Here is a 21,074-nt window from a genome sequence, read left to right as displayed (position 1 = left end):
CTCTGCCTCCTCCTCAGAAAGGTCCCCAATATTCAAATTTAGGAAAGAAGTCCTTTTTGCCACCCCCACCCCCCAATTTGGAGATAGAAGAGAACCTCCCCTAACTCCATTTCCACACTCGCTTGCCCCTTCCCAGGCCCTGGCCTCTCCTGGGGGTGCCCTCAGCGGTGGACAGGCACCGCTCAGCACCCCCCACCCTGCAGGGGGCTGCCTCTCCAAACTGAGTGGGGGCAGAGGGACCTGCCTTGAAGGGTGCCCCTGTGTGTGTAGGAGGGGGTCATCCCCGGGACCGGGTGTGAGGGACGGCTCTGCGAGTTGGGGTGGGACGGGGCGGGCCCTTCTGGGCAGGGTCCTGGGACCCTCAGGCTCACCCCGTGGCTGCGTCATCCAGCCCACCACCCCCTAGGACATCACAATCTGGGGGTTGGGACCCCGCGGCTCATCACTGCGTGTCTGCAACCAAACAATCTACCTAACAAACACCCGGGGTGGGGGGGGGGGGAACGGCCTGAGCCCAGACTCCCTTCCCACCCCTCCCCTCACCCCCCGGGGCCTCCGCCCCAAGATGGGGGAGTGAACGCGAGCCAGGGCGCCCCGCACCCGCCGCCCCGCGCCAGCCAGCTGCCTGCCCGCGGCGGGGGCGGCCCCAACACGCCCGCCCCGCCGGAGCCCCGCCCGCGCCCGCGCCCGCCGCTCCTCCCGCTCCGCGGCGCCCTCTCCGGGTGCGTGCCGCTCGCGCGCCCGCCCGCCAGGCTCCCCGCGCCCGCCGCCCGCGCCCGGCCCGGCGCCCCGGCCCTCCCGCCCGCGCTTCATGGCTGCTCAGGAATGGGACTGGTTCCAACGCGAGGAGCTCATCGGACAGATCAGCGACATCCGAGTCCAGAACCTACAAGGTAACGCGCCGCAGCCTCCCCGGAAAGGAACGCCGGTTTGGGGTCGCCCTGGAGCCGATCCCACACCGGGCACCTCGCCCCGCGCCACCCTTTGTCGGGTCCCGACCCCGCGTCTGCCACTCACTGGGAGGAGAGGGGCCGAGCCCCCCACCCCCGCCCCGCCCGCAAACCCCAGCATCGCCGGCCCCGGGGGTGGGGCGGCACACGTGCGTGTGTTTGTGGGGCCGGGGTCCCATTTGTTTTCCTGCGGGCCGTCACGGCTCCCCTCCAGCCACGGCTGCGAGTTTGGAGAAGTTTGTGCGTGGGCGCTCGGGGAGGGTGGCCCAGGTCACGGAGGGGAGGAGAAAGTGCGCCCGCCTGTGCCTCCGTGTGAATTCGCACACCTCCTAAGTACCTCCGGGGCTTGCGGGGCTGCACGGGGCGGCGCCTCTGCGGGCCGGCCAGGGAGAACGGGCCGGGGGCTCGATCCGTGCGTTCAGAAGGGCAGCCAGCCCGGGCCGGCTACTTTCTTCAAGGAGCTGCCCCTCCCCTGGCCCGGGCTCAAGTGTGGAGGCGGCGGGAGGCCCCGCCCACCGGGACACGGGGCTCCGGGGCCAGCGCCTACCTGGGGACCAGGTACAAGGGACTCCGGTGGCCAGGGCCTCTGACAAGGGCTAGGGGTGGCTCCTGCCACAGAGGACATGTATTCATCTTTCAAAGGAGTTTATTCATTGTGGAAACTCAGCACCAACATATTTCAAGGAGAAAAGTCACCCACAAGCACCTCCTGGCCCACCCCACCCACCAAACAACGCTGCTTTCCCTGGAGGTGCATTGCTGACCTCTCTCTCTTTCCTAAGTGAACTTGGTGAACTGGACGGAGTTCCACTTCCGGTCTCTCCTCGTGCACATGGATCTGGGCAGGGGAAGTTTCTGCAGCACTTTCCCCTACAGGCTTGGATTTCTAGAGATTTCAGGGTTGGGGGTAGCTCAGAGAGCTGGGAGGCCTGGACAGAGAGGGGAGCGGCTGTTGTGGCCCCAGCCCCCACCCCCAGCAGTTGGCAGGGTTTTACTGCGCTGGGGTCAGGAAGCCCCGGCAGGCAGGGAGCAGTCTGGGGGGTGGTGGCTGAGCAGTCAGGTTTAAACATTACACCCTGTGGAACGTTTCCTGGGAGCCCAGGTGGACTTGCTCCACCCCTAGGTTGGGCAAGGACAGTGTGGGCAGAGGTGACCTGAAGTGGAGAGGGAGTCTACTGCCATGGCCAGTGGAAACTGAGTTTGCTCAAGGCTCCCCTGACCTCTTCCGGCTGTGATTTCTGTAAAAGGAGGAGGATCAGGCTGGAGATGTTGAAAATGATTCCTTCTGATAAGGTCTCATGCCCGGATCCTGTTGCCTGAGAACTGACATCCTTTTTGGGGAATTGGTATTAGTATCTTTTGCTAAGATGGCATCTGGTTTGGGCTGTCAGGTGTGTGTGTGTGTGTGTGTGTGTGTGTGTGTGTGTGTGTGTGTGTGTGTGTGTGTATGTGGCAGTTAATGGTGTTTAATAAACACATTCTTACCAATTCTTGCTGCAACTTCCTACATTCCTCTCGGATCAGCTCCCAATGTAAAGGAGATCAATTTCTATGCAGGGATGTCCAGCAGTGTGAGCAGTTAGTTACAGCTAGAACTGTGAAAGAAGGCTTCGCCGAATGGGGATAATTTGAGATGGGTCCTGAAGTCTGGGTAGGAGCTCACTGAGCGGGCTGAACTGTCTTCATTTTTAGGCAATGCCAGTTACAATTTGAGCATCAAAAGCTTTGTCATTAAGAAAATAAACTTAAATTTATGCACATGCATTATATTGGGCTGGCCAAAAAGTCCGTTTAGTTTTTTCCATAAGATGGCTGTAGTAGCGCTTAGCTGTCTTTAACGCCATTCAGTACAATTTTGTTAGATTGTATTGTGACATCTGTCGAACCAACGTGCATTTAAAAACTTATCACAATTGGTGAATTTCTGTGTAGCTGTTTTAATATTGGAGGTGGAAGAAAATATGCAACATTTTTAGTATAGTATGCTTTATTATTTCAAGAAAGGTAAAAACACAGCTGAACCACACAAAGATCTGTGCAGTGTATGGAGAAGGTGCTGTGACTGATGGAACATGTCAAAAGCGGTTTGTGAAGTTTCGTGCTGGAGATTTCTCGCTGGATGATGCTCCACGGTTGGGTAGTCCAGTTAAGTTGATAATGATCAAATCAAGACATTAATTGAGAACAATCAATGTTATACCATGCAGAAGAAAGCCAACATACTCAAAACATCCAAATTAATAGTTACTGGTGAAGATGAAAAATGTGTCTTATTTTATGGAAAAGAATGGACTTCTTGTAATCATATATGATTACATATGTGGATATAAAATGCATTAACCTTAAGGATGAGTGGGACAAATTTTTACATATGGGTACAACATCACCTAGATCAAGACGCAAAAGATTTCCAGAACCCTGGATGGGTGCCTCATCTCCCTCCCCAGTCAGTAACGCCTCCCCCACACACAAGGCAACTGCTATTCCGATCTTTATTACTATTGTTTTGCCTCTAGAACTTCACATAACATTGAGTTGAACAGTACGTATTCTTTTAACTGGCCTTTTTTTGTTCTGAATTACATTGGAGCAGTTGATCCATGTCCTTGCTTGTATCAGTACTTTTGGGGGGAGGGGGGAACACCCCTAGTGTCCAGCATACGCATCCGTCTCGGCTCCCAAGCCTGGACCAGGCTGTGCGTAGGTCCTTGTTATTGCCGAAGACCGGTCAGTCCATGATATATGCATGCACCACAGCTGATCTGTTCATCAGTGGGGGGCGTTTGGGGTGTTCGTAGTTCAGGCTAGCGTGAGGGGAAGGAAGCTGTTAGTCCTGCTGGCTTTGGCTTCGCTGCCCTGCCCAGCGTGGCTGAGAGGAGGCTGGGAGAGGAGGTGGGGGCAGGACTCTGTCTTCTTTCTCTCTCCATTTCCCCCTTGGCTTCCCTTTCTCGTGACTGGATGCTTAACAGACATTTTCTCCCTTGTCGCTGGGGTACTCGGGAAGTCCCAACCAAAGGTCCAAGTCCAGAAGGCACCCCACGCCATGCTGAGAGCATCTGCCCAAACCAGCTGGTGGGTGTCAGCAGGCCCTGGACAGTCTGGGTGACCAGCTCTGCGGGCTGTGGGCGGGGCCTTGTTCATCCGAACCCAGCGTGGGTGGTAGTGGGGGGGAGGGGGGGGCAGGAGGAATCCAGGCAGAAACCTTGTTTGTTTTTTTTATTATTATTTATTTATTTATTTATTAGAAGCCTTGTTTTTTAACTTGTGTGCTTCCTTCCAGCACAGGTAGTTGCAGTTGTCGTGGTGATGGGAGGGTGGGTACAGAGGGATTTCATGAATCTAATTGTCGGGACGGAGGAGGAGTCCCAGCCTTCATGTGCCGATGGTGGCTGCTGTCATGGTCAGACAGTCCTGATTCTTTTCAGAGACCTTGACTCATGGTCCTGGGACCAGCTGCTTCCAGGGTCAGCCCTGAGGACGCCGCATTTCAGGGAAGGTGATTCAGGAACCTGCCTGCATTTTTAACATCGTTCTCTCTATCTACATGTTTACGTTAGCGGGGAGTATGTTCCCTCTGTTCATTGCCCATCTGAAGCTTTGTCTCTGGCCCCGAACCGTGGAACTCTGGAATCCCTGTGGGTACCATTGTGACATCGCCAGGTCATCCCCGGGACGTGTCGGAAGGAGGACCTCCTGGCCTGGCTTTGAGGTCGGGTGAACCAGGCAGAAAGCTTGGCCGCTCCCAGGTGGCTTGTCACACCCGTTGCTGCGCTGCCACCCAGACGGGTGAAGTCCCTCTTGATATGTTCACTTCAGTGGCTCATAAAATTGTGTGTGAATGAATGACTCTGGCAGAGTGTCGGGTGTCCCTCTGGGCACAGGCTGCCTGTGCCACCCTCACAGTGTCCCTTGCAAGGAAACGGGGGTGGCCCAAGCTGTTGACCTTTCCAGAGAGGTGAAAATGGAATTGCAGGATGTGGGCGGCCTTCCCCTGGCGGCCCCGCATCCCTGGAGCCCTGTGGGATAGAATCGAGGACGGAGGCAGCCGGTTAACGAGTCTCTGCTGCGGGGCAGCCAGGGCTCCGGCGCCTTGCTGATGGAGAGGCCCCTGTGGCTGTCTCCTCTCCCTCTCTGAGCTGGTTTTAGCGTCCAGCTGAACGCCCCACTCGTCCTGGGGCCCCTTGACTGCTGGCCGAAGGGTGGGGTCGGGCCAGGATTTGGAAGATGCTCCCACTCCTGTAAAAAGCCTCCGCCACCCCCCAGACCACAGCGTTTCCCTGCTCATTTGAGCAACCGTGTGCTAAGCATAGAGCGCCCTGCAGACACCAGGGAAGGCAGAGTTGCTTCTTCCCCCAGCCTTTGAGGAGCGTGAAGCCCTCATGGGCGCCCAGCCAGACTGGGGCTGCAGATTCTGCTCCTGGCAGCGCAGATGGCAGTTCTGCTTGGCCTGTCTCCTGTCGCCCTGGTATCAGTGTGTATGGTACTACGAACCTGCCCCTCGTTGTGTGGGAGCACCCAGGGCTGGAGGCGGCTGGGCTAGGCAGACACACAGCTGCTCCCACTGCCGCTCAGGGGGGCCACGAGGGGCTGTAGACCCCTGCCCGCTGAGCCTTGCCGGCCGGCGCTCCCCGAGCAGCCTCCCCACCCCTGCCTCAGTGTCTCCAGTAGGATTTGTTAGGAAGCAGGACTGCCTGGGGGTCGCAAACAGGAACTGGGTTTGGGGGCAGTTGGGATTGGCTGCCAAACAGAGATGGTAACAGTTAACCCGTCTGAGAGCAGCCTGGGTCCCCAGAGCTCACCGCTTCTCTTTTAATGTCCACAAGGCTTTGAGGTTGGTGTGTGTTGCAGAAATGGAGAGGGGCAATTGTCTGTGCAAGGTCCTGGACCGGTAAGAGGAGCCGAGATTTGAACTTGGGTCAGACTGAGCCCATGCACCCTGGCACACTTGCTCTCTGAATCCTGTCAAGGCACTGGTGGCCTCGTGGCTGGGAGCTGGGAAGGCCTCTCCGAGGAGGGGCTGTCAGAATCGGCCCCTGAGGGCTGAGCAGAGACTTGGCGGCATGAATTTGCTGCTGCCCGTAGAATAAAGGGAAGTGGTGGGGACAGTGGGGCAGCCGGCTCGGGGTCGCCTGTGCGGTTAATCGGCCCTTGCCTTGCCGACCATGGCTCAGAGCCAGGCGCAGGCCCTCTCCAAGTTCGCACCGACTCCCTCGTGGCCTCTTTAGGGCTCTGGGCCTTGCCTCGCCGCCTCCATGGGACCCACCACCCAGCCACCCACCATGCGCCCCTGCTCATCCCTTCGCTCGGTCTCCATGGCCACACTGTGGGCTCAGGGCAGTGCCTTGGTCCACCCCAGGACTTAAGACAGCCTCCGCGTCCACGAAGGCCAAGCTGGGACAAAGGTCGGGTTGCACCGGCTGGCAGGGTCAAGTCCAGGCCCCTCAGCCTGGGGAGCCGGGCCCTCTGTGGTCTAGTTGGAGTGTCACACCACTCCCTGCACACAGCACCCTGCCCCGCCCCCCCGTCCCATCCTCGTCCCCCCAGATCCCTGGTGCACACAGCAGGGGAGTCAGGGGGGGTCACGGTGGCCAAAGCTGTCAGCACCCCGAGCAGAGAAGGAGCCCGACGACCGGCTCCTGCCTCCGCCTCCCCTGGCTCCTGGAGGTTTCTGGATCAGAACCAAAGAAAATCAGATGCAGAGGTTTCATGTCCTCCAGGAACTTGCTGCCTGTGAGGGCCCTGCCCCGGGCTGTGTGCTTGGCTCTGCTCCAGAGGGCGAGTCACCAGCAGAGCCGCGGCCCTCAGGCCCCAGCCGGAAGCAAGTCCTGGCTTTGCGTTAACTCTGGATCCTGCCCGCAGAAGCCATGCTCCTGTCCCTGCTCCATCCCTGACCCGGGTGGGGATTCTTCTCGAGGGCCCTCGCCAGGAGGAGCTGATTGGGCAGGTCGCGCAGGTGGGGAAGCCCCGGCCGGGACACGGCGGCTTAGACCCGGGGCCTGGGGCCTGGCTTTGCTGCTAACTTGCTTGGGATCCTGGGGAATCTCTCCCCCACGCTGTGCTCCAGTTTCCTTACCTACCAAAGGGGAGGGTGGGACTCTCAGTCTCCAATGGGTCCCCTGGAAGGTGGTGTAAGGACAGCATGCCCACAGAAAGCCATCGCGTTCCGGTTCCTGGCACACATGGGTGGGCGGCCGGCGTGGGACTCCGGGGACCGCTGAGCGCAGCTGGCTGTGCGCCTGAATTCTTTTCTCTGTCAGGTGCTGGAGACTCACTCCCACTAAGGGCCCTGCGTAGCTCAGGTGGCAGTTCATCCACTTTGATATAAAACTGCACATTGGTAAATGGTGTCCGTTCTTAGCTTCTGCTGGGCTGATAAATTACGGTGACTCTAAAAAGCCCAGGGGAGGTGTGGGGCCCCTGCTCTGAACTAGCTGGACACCGTTGGAGGTGCCCAGGGAGGTGGGGTTCCTGCCTTCGCCCGTGCACATTTGTACTGAGGAGCAAGAGTGTTTGGGCTCGGGTGAAAGGAGCCTGTCACCTGAGTGGTTTGTCAGCATAGCGAGGGAGGCCCGTGGTCCGGCGGGCAGCAGACCTTGGAAGAGATTCCGCCAGTGTCACTGGTCAGCGGCCGGGGCTTGTGTGGACCGTGACCCCATCAGAGCAGGGCCATGCCACCTCACGGGGGCGGTGGGCCGTCTGACTGGAACAGCGGCCCTTTGCTGAAGAGGCCCCAGTTATGGTCACAGCCCTCCGTGACCCGTGGGGCACTCTGGCATTGGCTTTCTGACCCAACGGCGGAGGCGCTGGGCAGAGTCCCGCTGCCCGACACGCTGTGGGTCACGTCGGCGCTGCCTCAGAGGAAAAGAGAGAAAAATCGAGTAATTGTCTATTTAGTGGTGGAACCATTAAAAGTAAACTCCCTGTTGCCATAGAAACCTTTCCCTATTTCCCCCACCGCTCCCTGCATGCCTTTCTTTAAACTGTGTCCCTCACAGAAGGAATTAGAAGCAGCATCCCAAATCACAAGTGTGACTTTAAAGAATTTTTGCTGTTTTTTTTCCCCCCTCACTGGTCTGTCTCCTTTTCTTCTTACTATTTTTTTTTTTTTTTATCAGAGCAGGGATTGGCAAACTATGGTTTACGGGCCATATTTATTTTGTGAATAAAGTTTTATTGGGACACAGCCGTGTCCATTGGTCTGCACTTCGTCCACGTCTGCACTTGGATTACAGTGGCAGTTTAGTTGTGACCTAGAAGTACTGGCTGGTTTAGCTCAGTGGATTGAGCGTCGGCCTGCGAGCTAAGTGTCGCTGGTTCGATCTTCCAGTCAGGGTACATCAGAGAAGGAAAACTCTGACTCCAAAAAACCTCCGCTGCCTTGCGGCATACCTCTTCAGGGGAAAGGCTAAGGGAGTAAACCCCGACAGAAAATCCGGAGCCGGAGTCCCTAAGGCGGTTTGACGTTGTAGTCAACACCGGCAACTCCTGCGGCGCACCTGAAGCCAAGCTGTATTGACTCCGTCTTTCCCTTGGACCCTTCAGCTGCGAAGAGAGGGGGGGTCTGCTGCATGGGCAACAGCAGACCCTCCATATCACCCTGCCCAGGCTCTGTAGCTTCAGCGTCATCGCAAGATGTCGATTCAACACGGGAGGAGACAGATACGATGTCACTCCTGAGTCGGACTGCACAGCCATTCTCGGCGGTGCAGATAGACTCTTAAGAAGCTACACCATCGTCTCTCGAGACGGACGGCTGCCGACGAGAAGTACCCACAAGCCCAGAAATATTTACTCTCTGGCTCTTTCGGAATGTGGGTATCCACAGCGCTTCCTTATTTTCTAAACCCCGGCTTAGGACAGGTGACAAGGAGGAGACCCACGTGGTGACACCAGCTGGGAACGCCTGCTGTCGGTGTGATGGGCCGGCCTTATTGCAGAGGCTGACATGCGTTTGGGGTGGGTTCTGTGTCTGGTTTAGAAATGGACTCTCACACTTGGAGCCTGGCCACTCCGTCAAAGGGCAGTTGCAGAGCCTTCCTGGAATGCTGGGTCCTGGGATGGAGGGGCGGATGGGACACTCCAGGAGTCCCCAGTATCCAGCGGTGGAGGCATCATGAGTCTGTGATGAGGGTGTTAGGACTGAGGGCACACTGGGTGGGTGCTGCAGGGAGAGGCAGGGAGGGGTGGCCAAATCCAGCTTTAAGAATTGGGGGCGGGCAGGGAAAAATCTGTAATCACAAAGGCAGGCAGTGTGAAGCCAGGGACCAGGCAATGTGTGGTGGCTGGTGGAGGAAAGGGGGTTCTTCAGTAGCGTGGTGGCCCGGATTGGGGGTGTAGGGCCTGGAAGTGGGTCCCAGAAGGAGCGTGTGCAGCTGACCCTCTCCTGTCCTCCTTGCCCTTCTTGAGCCCTGTGATCCAATGTTTCTTGGAGATTATAGTTCAAAGCCCTTGAGGATGAGGAAAAGCCAGGCAGGATTTGGGGAATTTGCAGAAGTTCTGGGGTCATTTTGATGTCAACCAGCAGGACCTTCAGCTCCCGGAGACCTGGAGGTCTCATCCGAAGGCAGCTGGGGTTCTGATGACGTCATTTTTGCTTCCGTCTCCTGGGGGCTCTCCATGGGGGCAGCGCCTTTGCGATATTTATATCCCTCTCGTTTTTTAAACTATTTTAATCCTCTACAGTATGACATACTTAAAAAGCAGCATTCTGGGGCCTTCTAGCTGGGAACTGGGGCGGGGGGTGGGGAGAGGGCAGAGAGATGACCTGCCAGCTTGGTGGTGAGATGGCTGAGCCCTCAAGTGGTATCCTCTGCTCGCCCCTCCCAGGCCTCCCCTGTCCCATCAGTCCTGGCCCTTAGTGTCTCTCTCATGTACCCCTTTCTGTTCCTGCCTGCTTTTGGGCACATCCTTACCCTCAGTAGCAGGGATCACTCTTTTCTTGCCTCCGTGGCTCCAGTCCTGCCTTGACCCTGCCACCCAGAGATCTTTCTCTCTCCATGCCAGTCTTCCACCAGGAAGCCCTCCTCTGTGTCTTCCACCAGGAAGCCCTCCCGTGTGCCTTGGCTCTCCCTTCTCCTGGCCTTCCTGGAATGACCCTGATCCCACTGTCCGCAGACATCTTCTCATTTCCCTGATAGGCCACACCCTTTCTCGTCCCTGGGTCTTTATTTGCAAGGCTCCTCATGCAGAGAATGACCATGATCGCATCTTGGACAGCCTCCCAGAACCCAGCCTGCGCCCACGTGGTTGGATTTCATGGCCGCCACCTCTGGATTCTGTGGGGCCCATCCCTGAGTAGGTCCCCAAGAGAAGTAGGTGTTCACAACCTTTTGCCAAATTGTCGTAGGCTGAACAACAACCCCCCCCCCCCCGCCCTGGTGAAATCTACATCCTACTCCCCAGCCCCTGGGAACATGGTAGCTGACTTGGTGAAAGGACTTTGCAGATGTAATTTAAGCGAGAGGTCTGGACATGGGGGTTGATCTTGGATCACCCAGCTGTCCAGTTGGTTTATCACAAGCATCCTTATAAGAACGAGGCAGGGCTGGGGGTGGGGGGAGATGAGGGAAACAGGTCAACGGGATGCCACTGAGTGAAGGGGCCATGAGGTACACAGGCCACTTCTAGGAGCCGGAAAGAGAAGGGAATGGATGCTCCTCTAGAGTCTCTAAAAGGAGCACAGTTCTTCTGGTAACTTTGGTGTCAGCCTGTCACACCCAGTTTGGACTTCTGAACTAGAAGATAATCAATTTTTGTTGTTTTAAGACACTGAGTGTGTGGTCATGTGTCACGGCAGCAGCAGGAGACAGGAAACTAATATACATGTGAATTACAAGTGGCTCTGGTCTTCTTCCTCCGGGAGACGCATTGAAGATCCCCGCACACTTGGACTGCTCGTTAGGTTCCATGGGTGTTTGATGGACACCCAGGGCGGTGGCATCGAGCCTGAGCTGGGAGTACAGAGACCTGGGCTCCGGTCGCAGGGCTGTGGAGCCTGGGGAGGCTGCCTGACAAGGGGCATGAGAAGGAGCCGGCCTGGGCCAGCAGAGACTTTGTCTAGCAGTCACCATGTAGTGGTGGTGTGATCCCAGATACACGCAGGGCTCTGAGTAACCAGGAGTCAATGTCACAGGCCCCCGTCTATGCTCAGGGGTCCTGGCACAAAGATGGTGACATCACAGTGGCCTCGAGGAGCATATCCTGTTGTGTGGGCCCTGGGTCCAGTCCGGGGTGTTTTTTATAAACAGTCTTCCACTTGATGTGAAATATCAAAGTCTGTTTAGGAAACAAGAGAATGTCACAGTTCCCAATGTTTGGTTGCATGGCATCAAGTGTTAAAAGGCTAGACATACGTGTTACGAGGAACTTAAATTCCCAGAGAATGGAAGAAAAATCCTGATCATGCGTCACTGTTAAAGCATGGTTGGATGACAACCATACTGTACTTCTGTCATTTCCTATAATTTTATGAGCTTTCCCTCCCTTCTTAGTTGAAGGTCAACCCATAACCTTCACTGCTCCGCTTCCATTGTTGTCTCCATGGTATTAAATTGATGAAAACAGTAGTGATCACTGATAATGATACTTCCATTTCTTTATGTTTCTACTTATTGTTATAAAGCAGGGATGAAATGCAATCAGATGGCCCTGTAATTTCCTAATGAAGATGGCAGTGTGACTAAAGGGTCCCCTATGCTATAGCCTGGCCCCTTCATTGTCAAGCAGACTTAGCAACGTCCTGACTTGAGTGACAGAGATAATCTGGGGTAGTATTGCTGGGAAATGTATGATACTGAGGACAGGTTGTGTAAAACCCAATTACATCAGTGACTGTCCTAATTGGTTATAGGACACTAATGTCCTGATTATGAGGAGCGTGGGGGATGCGGAGATGACCACTTGCTGGACATTGTACTACATATCCCAAAGAGCCCCCGTGCTTGGTGCTATCTATCCCCTCAACGCTAAGACTGAGCTAGAGAATCACAAATGCCAAACTGCTGAGTTAATAAGTGGTAGAACCAGGAATCAAAATGCAGTCAAGGAAGATGGAGTAAGTTGGGGGGGATGATTTAAGAAGGGGGCTGATGGGACTAAGATTTGGAGCAGGGGGCGAGACTTGATAAGCACTAGATCACAGCCTGGCTGTGGAGAGGGCAGTTGACTTAGAAGCCACAAAGAAGCTGAGCCAGGCTGAGGGATGCTGGGCAAGAAGTCAGCCAGCCTCGGGCATTGAGCTTATCAGCGCGGGTTCAGTGACTCGGTCTTATATCGTCACTTACATACCAGGTTTCTCATACTGTGACAAAATAAAGTCTAAATGCCTCACTGATGATTCCTGACTAGTGATTCCCAGGGGCAGGTCTGAGAAGAGTGGGGTCAAGGATCCCATTTTAAGAGGCTGACAAGAAGAAATCCTTGTAACCTTGAATTATGACAGAAGTGGTGGGAGGCGGCCGTGGGAGACCAGCCTTTCCTCCTCATCCTGACTCATAGCGTGGTGATGGCAGCTGGCAGAGCATGGTCATCTCCATTATGCCAATAGATTCTACCACAGCCCTCTGAGGCTGGTGTCACAACTGCAGACGGAGGCCCAGAGGCCCAGAGGGGCCCAGCCATTTGGCTCTGTCCCACAGCTACTGAGCAGACACCTGAGGTTCCATTCCACACCCCGGCATCCAAGACTCCCCTGTCCCTCCATAGTCACCAGCACTTGCCGGAGGCCAGTGTGCACAAGGTATTCACTTTCCTTTCATGGACACGAGGGACTGTGTGGAGCTCTCCTCTGGAGGGCCGGTCTGGCCTTTGAGCTTGACTCTGGTCTAAAACAAAACAAAACATGATACCTTCCAAATCAAAGCTGGGGCCTCGGGCCTCAGGCCTCAGGCGAAGCGGGGTGTTGGCAGGCCTAGAGTGATGGCTTGGTGAGTTCCCAGAAGGGCTGTAGGGCCTGTGCCATGAAATGGCGTGTGATGGCTTACCTGGGAGGAAATGAAGGCGACAAGGCTCGGTGAAGCCACAGGACCAATGATGGGCTAGCAGAGGAGGCCAGGAATCAAACAAGTGTTACCCTTGATGGACTGTAACTGACCAGGATGGGCACTGCTGTACTTGTTATTAGGGATGGCTTATTTACTGTTGGTTTGCCTGAGTCAACCAGAAGCCTCGTTGGGTTGGGTCCTGGGGCCTGTCCTGTCCAGCACTGTGTCCCCGCACCCGGCCTCCTGTCGCAGGCTCAGTGTGTGCTTAGGTTATCTGATGAATGTATGAGTGTACACTCAAGGAAAGGGTAGATTCTGGGTCTGGAAGAACTGGGTTTTCCGTTTTAGCCTTTTTTTTTAGTATTGACTAGCTGGAGCTGTCTGAGCCTGACAATATCTTTGCTGTGAAAAAGAACAGTCCAACTGCTCTTGGTTGTTAGAACATTCATTGATGTCTCTTGTGCTCATCGGTGGCTGGGTGGCACTTTGAAAGGCAGTGGTTGAGGGCACAGAACCCTTGCCTTTTCCAAACCTTGCAGAGCTGTGGTTGGTATGAAAAACATTGGTTCCCTCACGCTGACCCTTTTTCCAGAGGCATCAATCACTCGCACATTTTTTGAGCTGATGATTTTGGTATTTTTCTCCATGTCTCTAAATCACATGCATGTGTTACTTTATCTTTTTTGGTTCGAGGCACTGATGTCTTACCTGTGGAAGGTAAGGATGTAGGTTTCCTCTTTTCTTCTTTGACCTCAGAGCTTTGCTGTCCTCCCCAATTCCCAATATATTTATATCATGGTTTGGGTAAGATCAATCATTGGGGTTTACACTGTCACTACTATTGAGCTCAGGCGCGTAGTAAGTTATGATCACGTCTCCTTCCCTGCTCTACTTTTTGGTTTCTGTGGAGTTCAAGGTGTCTGTTGTTGATGGTGTGGGTGCTTATTACTCACCCTAAACTTTATGTTAGTGCTTTAGGTAGCCCCTCATGTAGTCTGGGTGGGTCAGGGAAATTCAGTTTCCTCTTCTTGAGCATGTCCGATCCTGGACTGCGTGAGCACCTGGGCCTGGCCGTCATCTGGGCGCTCTGTCACCATCACCTGTGATTTCCCTCACCTGTCTTCTGGGCCAGATCTCCCATTACCCCCTGGATACAGGAGCACATCCTTCTGAGGAAGGGACACCGGAGCGGTAGGCTTTCTGAGGACTTGCCCATGGGAAAGTGACTTTATCGTCCTCTGCTTCTCAGTGGCTAGGTTAGCTGGGCAGCCAGCCGGTTCACGGTCAGAAATCATTTTCCTCCAGAGGGAGCTGAACGTCTTGCTCCATGGTCTCTGGTTCCAGGGTTGCGGCTGGGAAGTGGAGGCCGTTCCTGATCCTTGGTGTGACCTGTTTGGTTCTCTTTGGAAGAACAGGATCCTGTTTTGGTCTTCCGTGCCCTGGGACTTCAGGGTACCCTGCCTTGGTGTGGGTCGCTTTTCATCTGTTATGCTGAGTACCACCTGGAACCATGTTTTTTGGTTCTGGAAAATTTTCTTGGATTATTCCATCATAAATTTTGCTCCTTGGTTTTCTCTAATCTTCTAGAACTCCTTTTGTTTGGCAATTGGGCCTCGTGGACTAATCCTCTCATTCTCTTATCTCTTCCATTTCCCATCCCTTCTGCGTTTGGCTCTGCTTTCTGGGAGATTGCATCAATTTTCTGTTCCTTATTTTTACCGACCCCATTCTTAATTTTCAGGAGTTCTTTCTCAGTCCTGAGAGCGGCCCAGTCTTATTTCAGGGCCGCGGCACCTTCTCTTACATGCTGAGGGTGCTAACGGTGGGTGATGGTGGCTGGGCGGCACTTCGGAAGGCAGCAGTGGAGGGCACAGGGACCAGTGGCTCCGTCTCAATCCCAGCGCGGCCACTTACTTGCTTTGTGACATCCGGCAGGTTATTTAGCCTCGCCATTCTTCAAACGCCTCATCTATAAAGTGAGAATAGTAATATTGAGATCTGCCTCGCGAGCTGTGGTGATTTCATGAGCTGCCAGAAAGGCTTAGGTGGGCCGGTGCTTATGATTCACGCAGTGGGTGTGCCGGCACATAGTGGGTGTGCTGTGCTTCCCCCTCTTTACGTGGATTTGCTTTGCAGCTTTCATGTTAGACCCTTCTTTCTTTAGCTGCTTCCTAGCCCTTGGCTGTCCTCTCGTGTTAGAGTTGGGTGTGGAAACTTCTGGACCGGGAGCTTCTTTAGGTCTCTTCTCCTGGGCTGGTCAGACTCCCTATGGGAGAGTCTTACCATCTCCCGTGAGGAAGGTCAAGGCCAAGCTGCTAGGGGTGAGGAGTGGGGGTCTGGGAGCCAAATGGAGACGAAGGCTCGGGCAGGGAGGGCCTCGGCTTCCAGCCTGCCATCAGATCGGTTAGTCCGCCCAGTTTCAGTGCCATTAGCAGTGCGATCTTCTGTTTTATCCTCTCCAGAGAATAAACTTCCAGTCTTGTGCCTGATGGTGGAGGGTCAGTCACGCAGCTAGGAGATGTGGGGACCCAGCTGGTTCTGTCCTTTAATCCTCTCGCCATTCCACCCCTCCCACCCCCGTGCCCAGAGATACCGGCCACCACCCACTTCTGAACCTTTGGGACCCCGGGGCTGTAAACGGGTTGGTTTCTGTCCTTCCTCGTTGCCTCGTAAGACACAGAGTTCATGACTTTGCTCCATCAGGTACCGCAGGTCTGTCTTCTTTCCACCCTGCGGGATTGGGCTCCTGCCCTCTCTTCTATTCCTTCCATCCTTGAGGGTTTATTTTCTAAATACACAGTCTGCACAACAGACATGGTCCCTGTACTCTACGCGTCAGTCAGGTTTCAAGGAGGACTGAAATGAGAAGCCCCTGTTGAGTCTGTCCCTGCTCTGAGAAGTTGCTCCCTTACATCTTTAAGTGTCGGGGATGGTGGGGGAGGAAGCCAGCCGGCGGGTGCCGCGTCCACCCTGGCCGAGAGGATTCAAGTGCAGTGCAAAGATGCTTGGCTACGTCCCCGTCCGTTTCCACTGTTTTCCAGGGACTGCTGCTGACTGCTGGCTACCAGGAGAAATGGGGGGGAATTGCAGAAAGGTTTTGGTCACACTGTTCGCTGTTTTCTGAGCCACACGCTCTGGTTAGCTGGGGCTGTGGGCCCACGGCCTTGGGGGTGAGTCCAGGGGGTACAGCTGTAGAGGCGAAGGGACTTCCTCCAACAAACTTGCCCCCAAGGTCCTCTCAGGCCTCAAATCTCCATCAGCAGGTCCAGGCTCCTCTCGGCTCTGCAGGTGGGCTTTTAATTGGATCCCCCCGACCATGCCCTGCACTGAGCACTGCTCCCTTCTGGTTGCCGCTGTCCTTGTTTCAAAGCTGCAGCCGGCGCTGCCCGCGGGGTGCCCTGGCTCCTCGGGAGAGAAAAACAGAACCGCTGAGGGAACAGGTTGTTTGGTGTCTACAGTTTGATGTCGGAGCCCTGCCCCAGCCCAAAGACACTGATGACTTGGGGAGGATCGGCTGGCGCCAGGCTTTTAAAATTAAGCTGTACTTCATGGCCAGATTAGAGAATATCCTGCCTGGCTGACTTTTCTCGATCTTCTGGATTTGGGGGTGGGTTGGATCACTGGGGGCGGGGGGGGGGGGGCAGGGGAGGGAGGAGAAGTGCTGGGGACACACCCTTTGCATATTCCAGTCAAGAGCAAATCAATAAGTGACCCTCCAGGTTCTCTGAAGTGATGCCTTTGTATCCCAGAGCCATTACCAGGTCAACACAGCTGATCAGTAAGAACAGAACCAGACACAGGAGAGGCTGCCTGGCCGCAAAGGAGAGAGAAGGTGCTTGAAGCCAGGTGTGGACTTGAATTTTAGCTCCGAATTCTCTTTGTGGCTGTGGAACTTTAGCCCAATTACACGTCCCTGTGGAGTTCGGGTCTCTTCTACCTGTCATGTGACTTTAATAATGGCAACGCCTTCCCAGGGTTGTTTGGAAGGTGCAGTGAAGTCATGAATGCTGAGCGCCCAATACTAATTGGGACCTTTGGCATAAATGTTTCTCTATTTAAAGTAGAAGGGGAATTTTTCAGTGTGGAGGTCAATAATTTGGTCGCCATTCAACTGAATGATGGTGAGTGAATCCATTGCTCAGTATTCTGAGGTCAGGCTTGGTGTCTATGTTGGGTTCACATTGTGGAGGCCACAGGGCAGCGGCTGGACAAGCCCTCAGTGAGTTGCCTCGTTGGAGGCGTGGAATCCCACGGAGACGGAGAGGTGACGGCGGCTGAGCCATCCAGCAGGACGCCACGTCACAGGACCTGGTGTTGGGTGGGGACGGGGGCAGGTGCACATGAGCAGGGGCGGGCCTCCAGGTGAGGGAGGAAGCTTCTGTGAGCCAAGGTGCAGAGACCGGAATGTGCTGGGGTGTTCCGAAGGTGGAGACGGGGCCCCGAGGGGGACGGTGTTCGTGGGTCCTTATTAGTGATGACGTGACCTTTTTGACTCATTGAACTCCCCGCTGCCCCTTCTCCTGCGGAATGGCTCAGGCTGGCTCGCGGCCAGCATTCCTCACTGTGTGAGTAGTGGGGGGACACTCTTGGTTTGGGGACCAGGATGGTCTTCCTTGGGTGGGATGTCCCACATGTTACACACGGTTTAGCGCCCCAGGTTGAGCCTACAAAATGCGGGTCTTGTGACCGTCTAAATCTCCCCAACATGTGAGGGTCAGTGGGGTGTCATGTATGCAAACACAAGGGGGAAACTGCTTCTCCAAAGAGCTCTCGGCTTTCCTGCTCAGAGGAGTGGCGGTGACGATGTGCGTCCCTCTCTCAAAGGCTCTTTGACCGAAGCGCCAGCTTTGAGGCTCTGGGAAATCAATAGGCGATGTCATAGCTGTTCTGTGAATTGCGCCCATTATAACCGAGTTCTCTCCCGTCATTGTGAGAGCCCAGCCAAGTGACACGACAGGGCACGGCCCTTGGGGATTATTCCACAGAAATTACTTCATGTACCAGGTGCAGATGCTGCAACTTTTATTTCTGTTTTCCAAAACATGGCCAGTTGTGTCTCGAGTCAAGCCAGCCAGAGCCCTTCCGGTTCTTGAGTTAACTTCATGCAGCAGCCACTTTCAACAGATACTGAGCGAGTGTCTGCTTGGTGGCCGGCACTCTCCTGGGCCCCAGGGGCACACAGACCTCGTCTCTGCTCTGTGGCAGAATCAGTCCCCGTGGCCCCAGCTGTGGTGGCGGGCTGTTGTGAGAGCGTCTAATAAGGGAAGCCCACATCAGGTCCCACGGAGGACTGTTGACATGAGAAGAATAAGTGGAAAGGGGAGAAGAACCGTCTCTGCAGAGGGAGCTACTTGCCCAGACGCTGGGGTGGGCAGAGCATGGCTCATGGGCGTGGCTCCATTGGCTTGAGCTGACAAAGGTCGTGTTCGGGGCTGTGTTAGACCTGGAGACGCAGTGTGCAGAGCCCTTGAACTGCCCAGGGGGGGGGGATGGGCATGTCTTCTGAATTTTTTCCCACTCAGCCAAGCGATAGACTGAGGTTCTGGGCCGTTAACAGAGAGACCAAAAGGTCTGTGATTCACTTCCTTTGAAATAGGCTTGTTCTGGCCCTGGGCCATGTGGCTCAGTTGGTTGGTGTGTCATCCCATACGTTGAGAGATCGCAGGTTCGATTCACAACTCCTGGTTCGGGCACATGCCCAGATTGCGGGTTTGATCCCTGGTGGGGGCGCATGCCGGAGGCCACCAATCGATGTCTCTCTCTCTTTCACTCCCTTCCTCTCTCTCTAAAAAGCAATGAAAAAAATGTCCTCAGGTGAGGATTAAAAAGATAAAATAGCCTCGCTTGGGAGAGGGGCTCCCTGTTCCCCGCCACTGATAGCACCCAGATTGGCTCTGACGCTGGCCCACGGAGTTGGGGGCGCTCCTGTTTCACCCTCTGTGTGCTTTAGGGTGCAGCAGGCACTGTGGTTCTAGTGCCCCATGGGTGTGCTCTCTCCTTCCCCCATGCCCACCTGTCTCGTTTCCTTTTCCTGCCCTGTTCCCGGTCTAGGCAGACCTGCCCCCCCAGTGAGGAGGACCCCTCCCTTCCAGCATGACTTTTCTGAATTGGGGATGATTAAAATGCGATGATGAAGCGGATGATGATGGGAATATGTTCCGACCTATGTCACCTACTATGTGCCAAGAACTCTGCTGGGTGTTTTATGTTTAATTCTCACAACTATATGAGTAGGGAAATTATCTACATTTTTTATATGAAGAATTAAAGCTCAAAGAGGTCAAGTACATGACCCATAGTCACACAGCTAAAGGCAGGGTCAGAATTGGCTTTGGATCTTTCTTTTCGTTTTTACTCTGAAACCTGTGCTCTGTCCACCAAGCCATGCCAGCCCCTCATCAAAATTGAGCTTGGCACCACGATTGACAAGTGGGTGGCTCTGACCCCACTCAGTCCCCTAGTGGACCTCAATGTCTGATGGGCAAACCAAGGGGCTCGACCTGAGCTGTCCATTATAGCATCTGCCAGGCACCTGTGGCTGTTGAGGACTTGTGTCTAGTCTGGATTGAAATGTGCCATGGGTGGAAAATATACACACACTAGAAATTGAAGACTTCCTGTGAAAAAAAGAAGGTAGAACATCTCCTTAATAGTTTTTAAATATCGCTTACATGTTGAAACAGAAATACTTTGTCATAGTAGATTAAATAAAATATACAGCAGTCCCTCGCTGTATCGCGGTTCACTGATTGCGGCCTCACTGTACCGCGGGATTTTTAAAAATATTATATTTAATTATTTATCGCGGATTTTTCGCTATATCACGGGATTTTGCAGTGCTGTATACGCATGTTGTTAAAGTTACGTAGGTTTAAGAGTGTAGAATAAATGTAAGGTTCCTACTTCGTGGGGGTGTCTGGAACGTAATCCCTGCGATAAGGGAGGGAACACTGTATTATTAAATGAATTTCCCTTTGTTTGTGTGACCTTCTGTAATATGGCTACTAGAAAATGTGATGCCACATGTGGAGCTCTAATTTTTTTCCGATTCCGCAGGACTAGGTTAGACAGTGATTTCTAAAGACCTTTTAATGCCTGATCTGCAGACCCCGGGGCTCATGGTTCTCTTCTTCCTGTGTGGTGGCTCTGAGCCCAAGCCTCCTTCTGAGTTCCTTGCCCCGTGTCGCCCCTGAGACTCTCCAGGGGACTCCTGCCTGACCCTGGACCCTGTCACAGGAAAGAAACTCCTTGATTTGGCATCCCCTGGCACCCTGGACAAGCTGTATCACCTTGTGAGGTCTCAGGTGCCTTGTGTATGAGGTGGAGGTGAACCGTGTCCCCATCTCGTGGAGCTGTTCATATGCAAGGATGTCCGTAAAGCCTCCACACCTGGTAAGAGTGCAACATGCATGCACCCCCTCTTCAGCATGACATTGTCACCCTCACGTAGGCATTGTCCCTGCCCTCGGCAGCATTCATTTCTTAGCAAAGTTTGTTGGGGACATTATGCTGCAGTCAGATGGGCCACCCTGGCTGATCCACAGGCTCCACACCCCAGGGTGATGCTGCCCTGTCCTGTCCTGTGCCCTGGGAGGCAGCAACGTGGGCCAGAGGCCTTGATTTGCCTTCATACACCCAGTGCAGAGAAGCCAGTGGCCTCTGAGCAAATGGGCCACGTATGTGCCTGGAATCCTCTCTCCAGGGGCCCTAGATCCCCCACGGGTCCATCTGTTTGGGCCTCAAGTTGGCCCAGAGCTAGGTCTGAGGTTAAACAGTTAAAGTGGTGATGGGGGTGCAAGTGGGCAGTTTTAGTAGGTGCCAGTGATGAGGGTGTGTAACAGAGGGCGAGGAGGGGGGGGGGGGTGGAGGGGAAGGGAGGGGAGGGGAGGCCAGCCCTGCCCTGAAAGTGTGTTCTGTCTGAAAACAGAGCCCACCCCTGCAGCTGGAGCCATGGAGCCGAGGTCAAGTCCCCTGACCCCCGGGGCGGGTTTCCCGCCCGCACCCAGGGAAACCGGCACTCTCCTGGTCCGTTGTGTCCCCAGCGTGTTCTCCGATCCCGGGCGGCCACTGGGCCCATCGTCTGTGGTGGTGTCGGTTTTCCTTCGGGTTATAAAAGTCCTATAACCATATTTGGGGGCTATCA

The 21,074-nt window shown here is 54.6% G+C and overlaps 1 protein-coding gene across 1 annotated transcript in view; it reads left to right on the top strand.

Moving 5' to 3' along the window:
* The first annotated feature begins 811 nt into the window (after positions 1–811).
* The window catches only part of CLMN (calmin), a 102,684-nt gene continuing 82,421 nt past the window's right edge, over positions 812–21,074 (top strand). The window contains exon 1 of the mRNA XM_090272140.1: positions 812–893. Within this exon, the coding sequence (XP_090128266.1) occupies positions 812–893 (82 nt within the window). The remainder of the gene's footprint in view (positions 894–21,074) is intronic.

The sequence above is a fragment of the Furipterus horrens genome, unplaced genomic scaffold (genome assembly GCF_987537825.1).
Source record: "Furipterus horrens unplaced genomic scaffold, mFurHor1.1.pri manual_scaffold_3, whole genome shotgun sequence".
Taxonomy (NCBI): Eukaryota; Metazoa; Chordata; class Mammalia; order Chiroptera; family Furipteridae; genus Furipterus; species Furipterus horrens.
The sequence above is the reverse complement of the archived record's forward strand: the minus strand, read 5'-3'. Positions and strand labels throughout refer to the sequence as shown.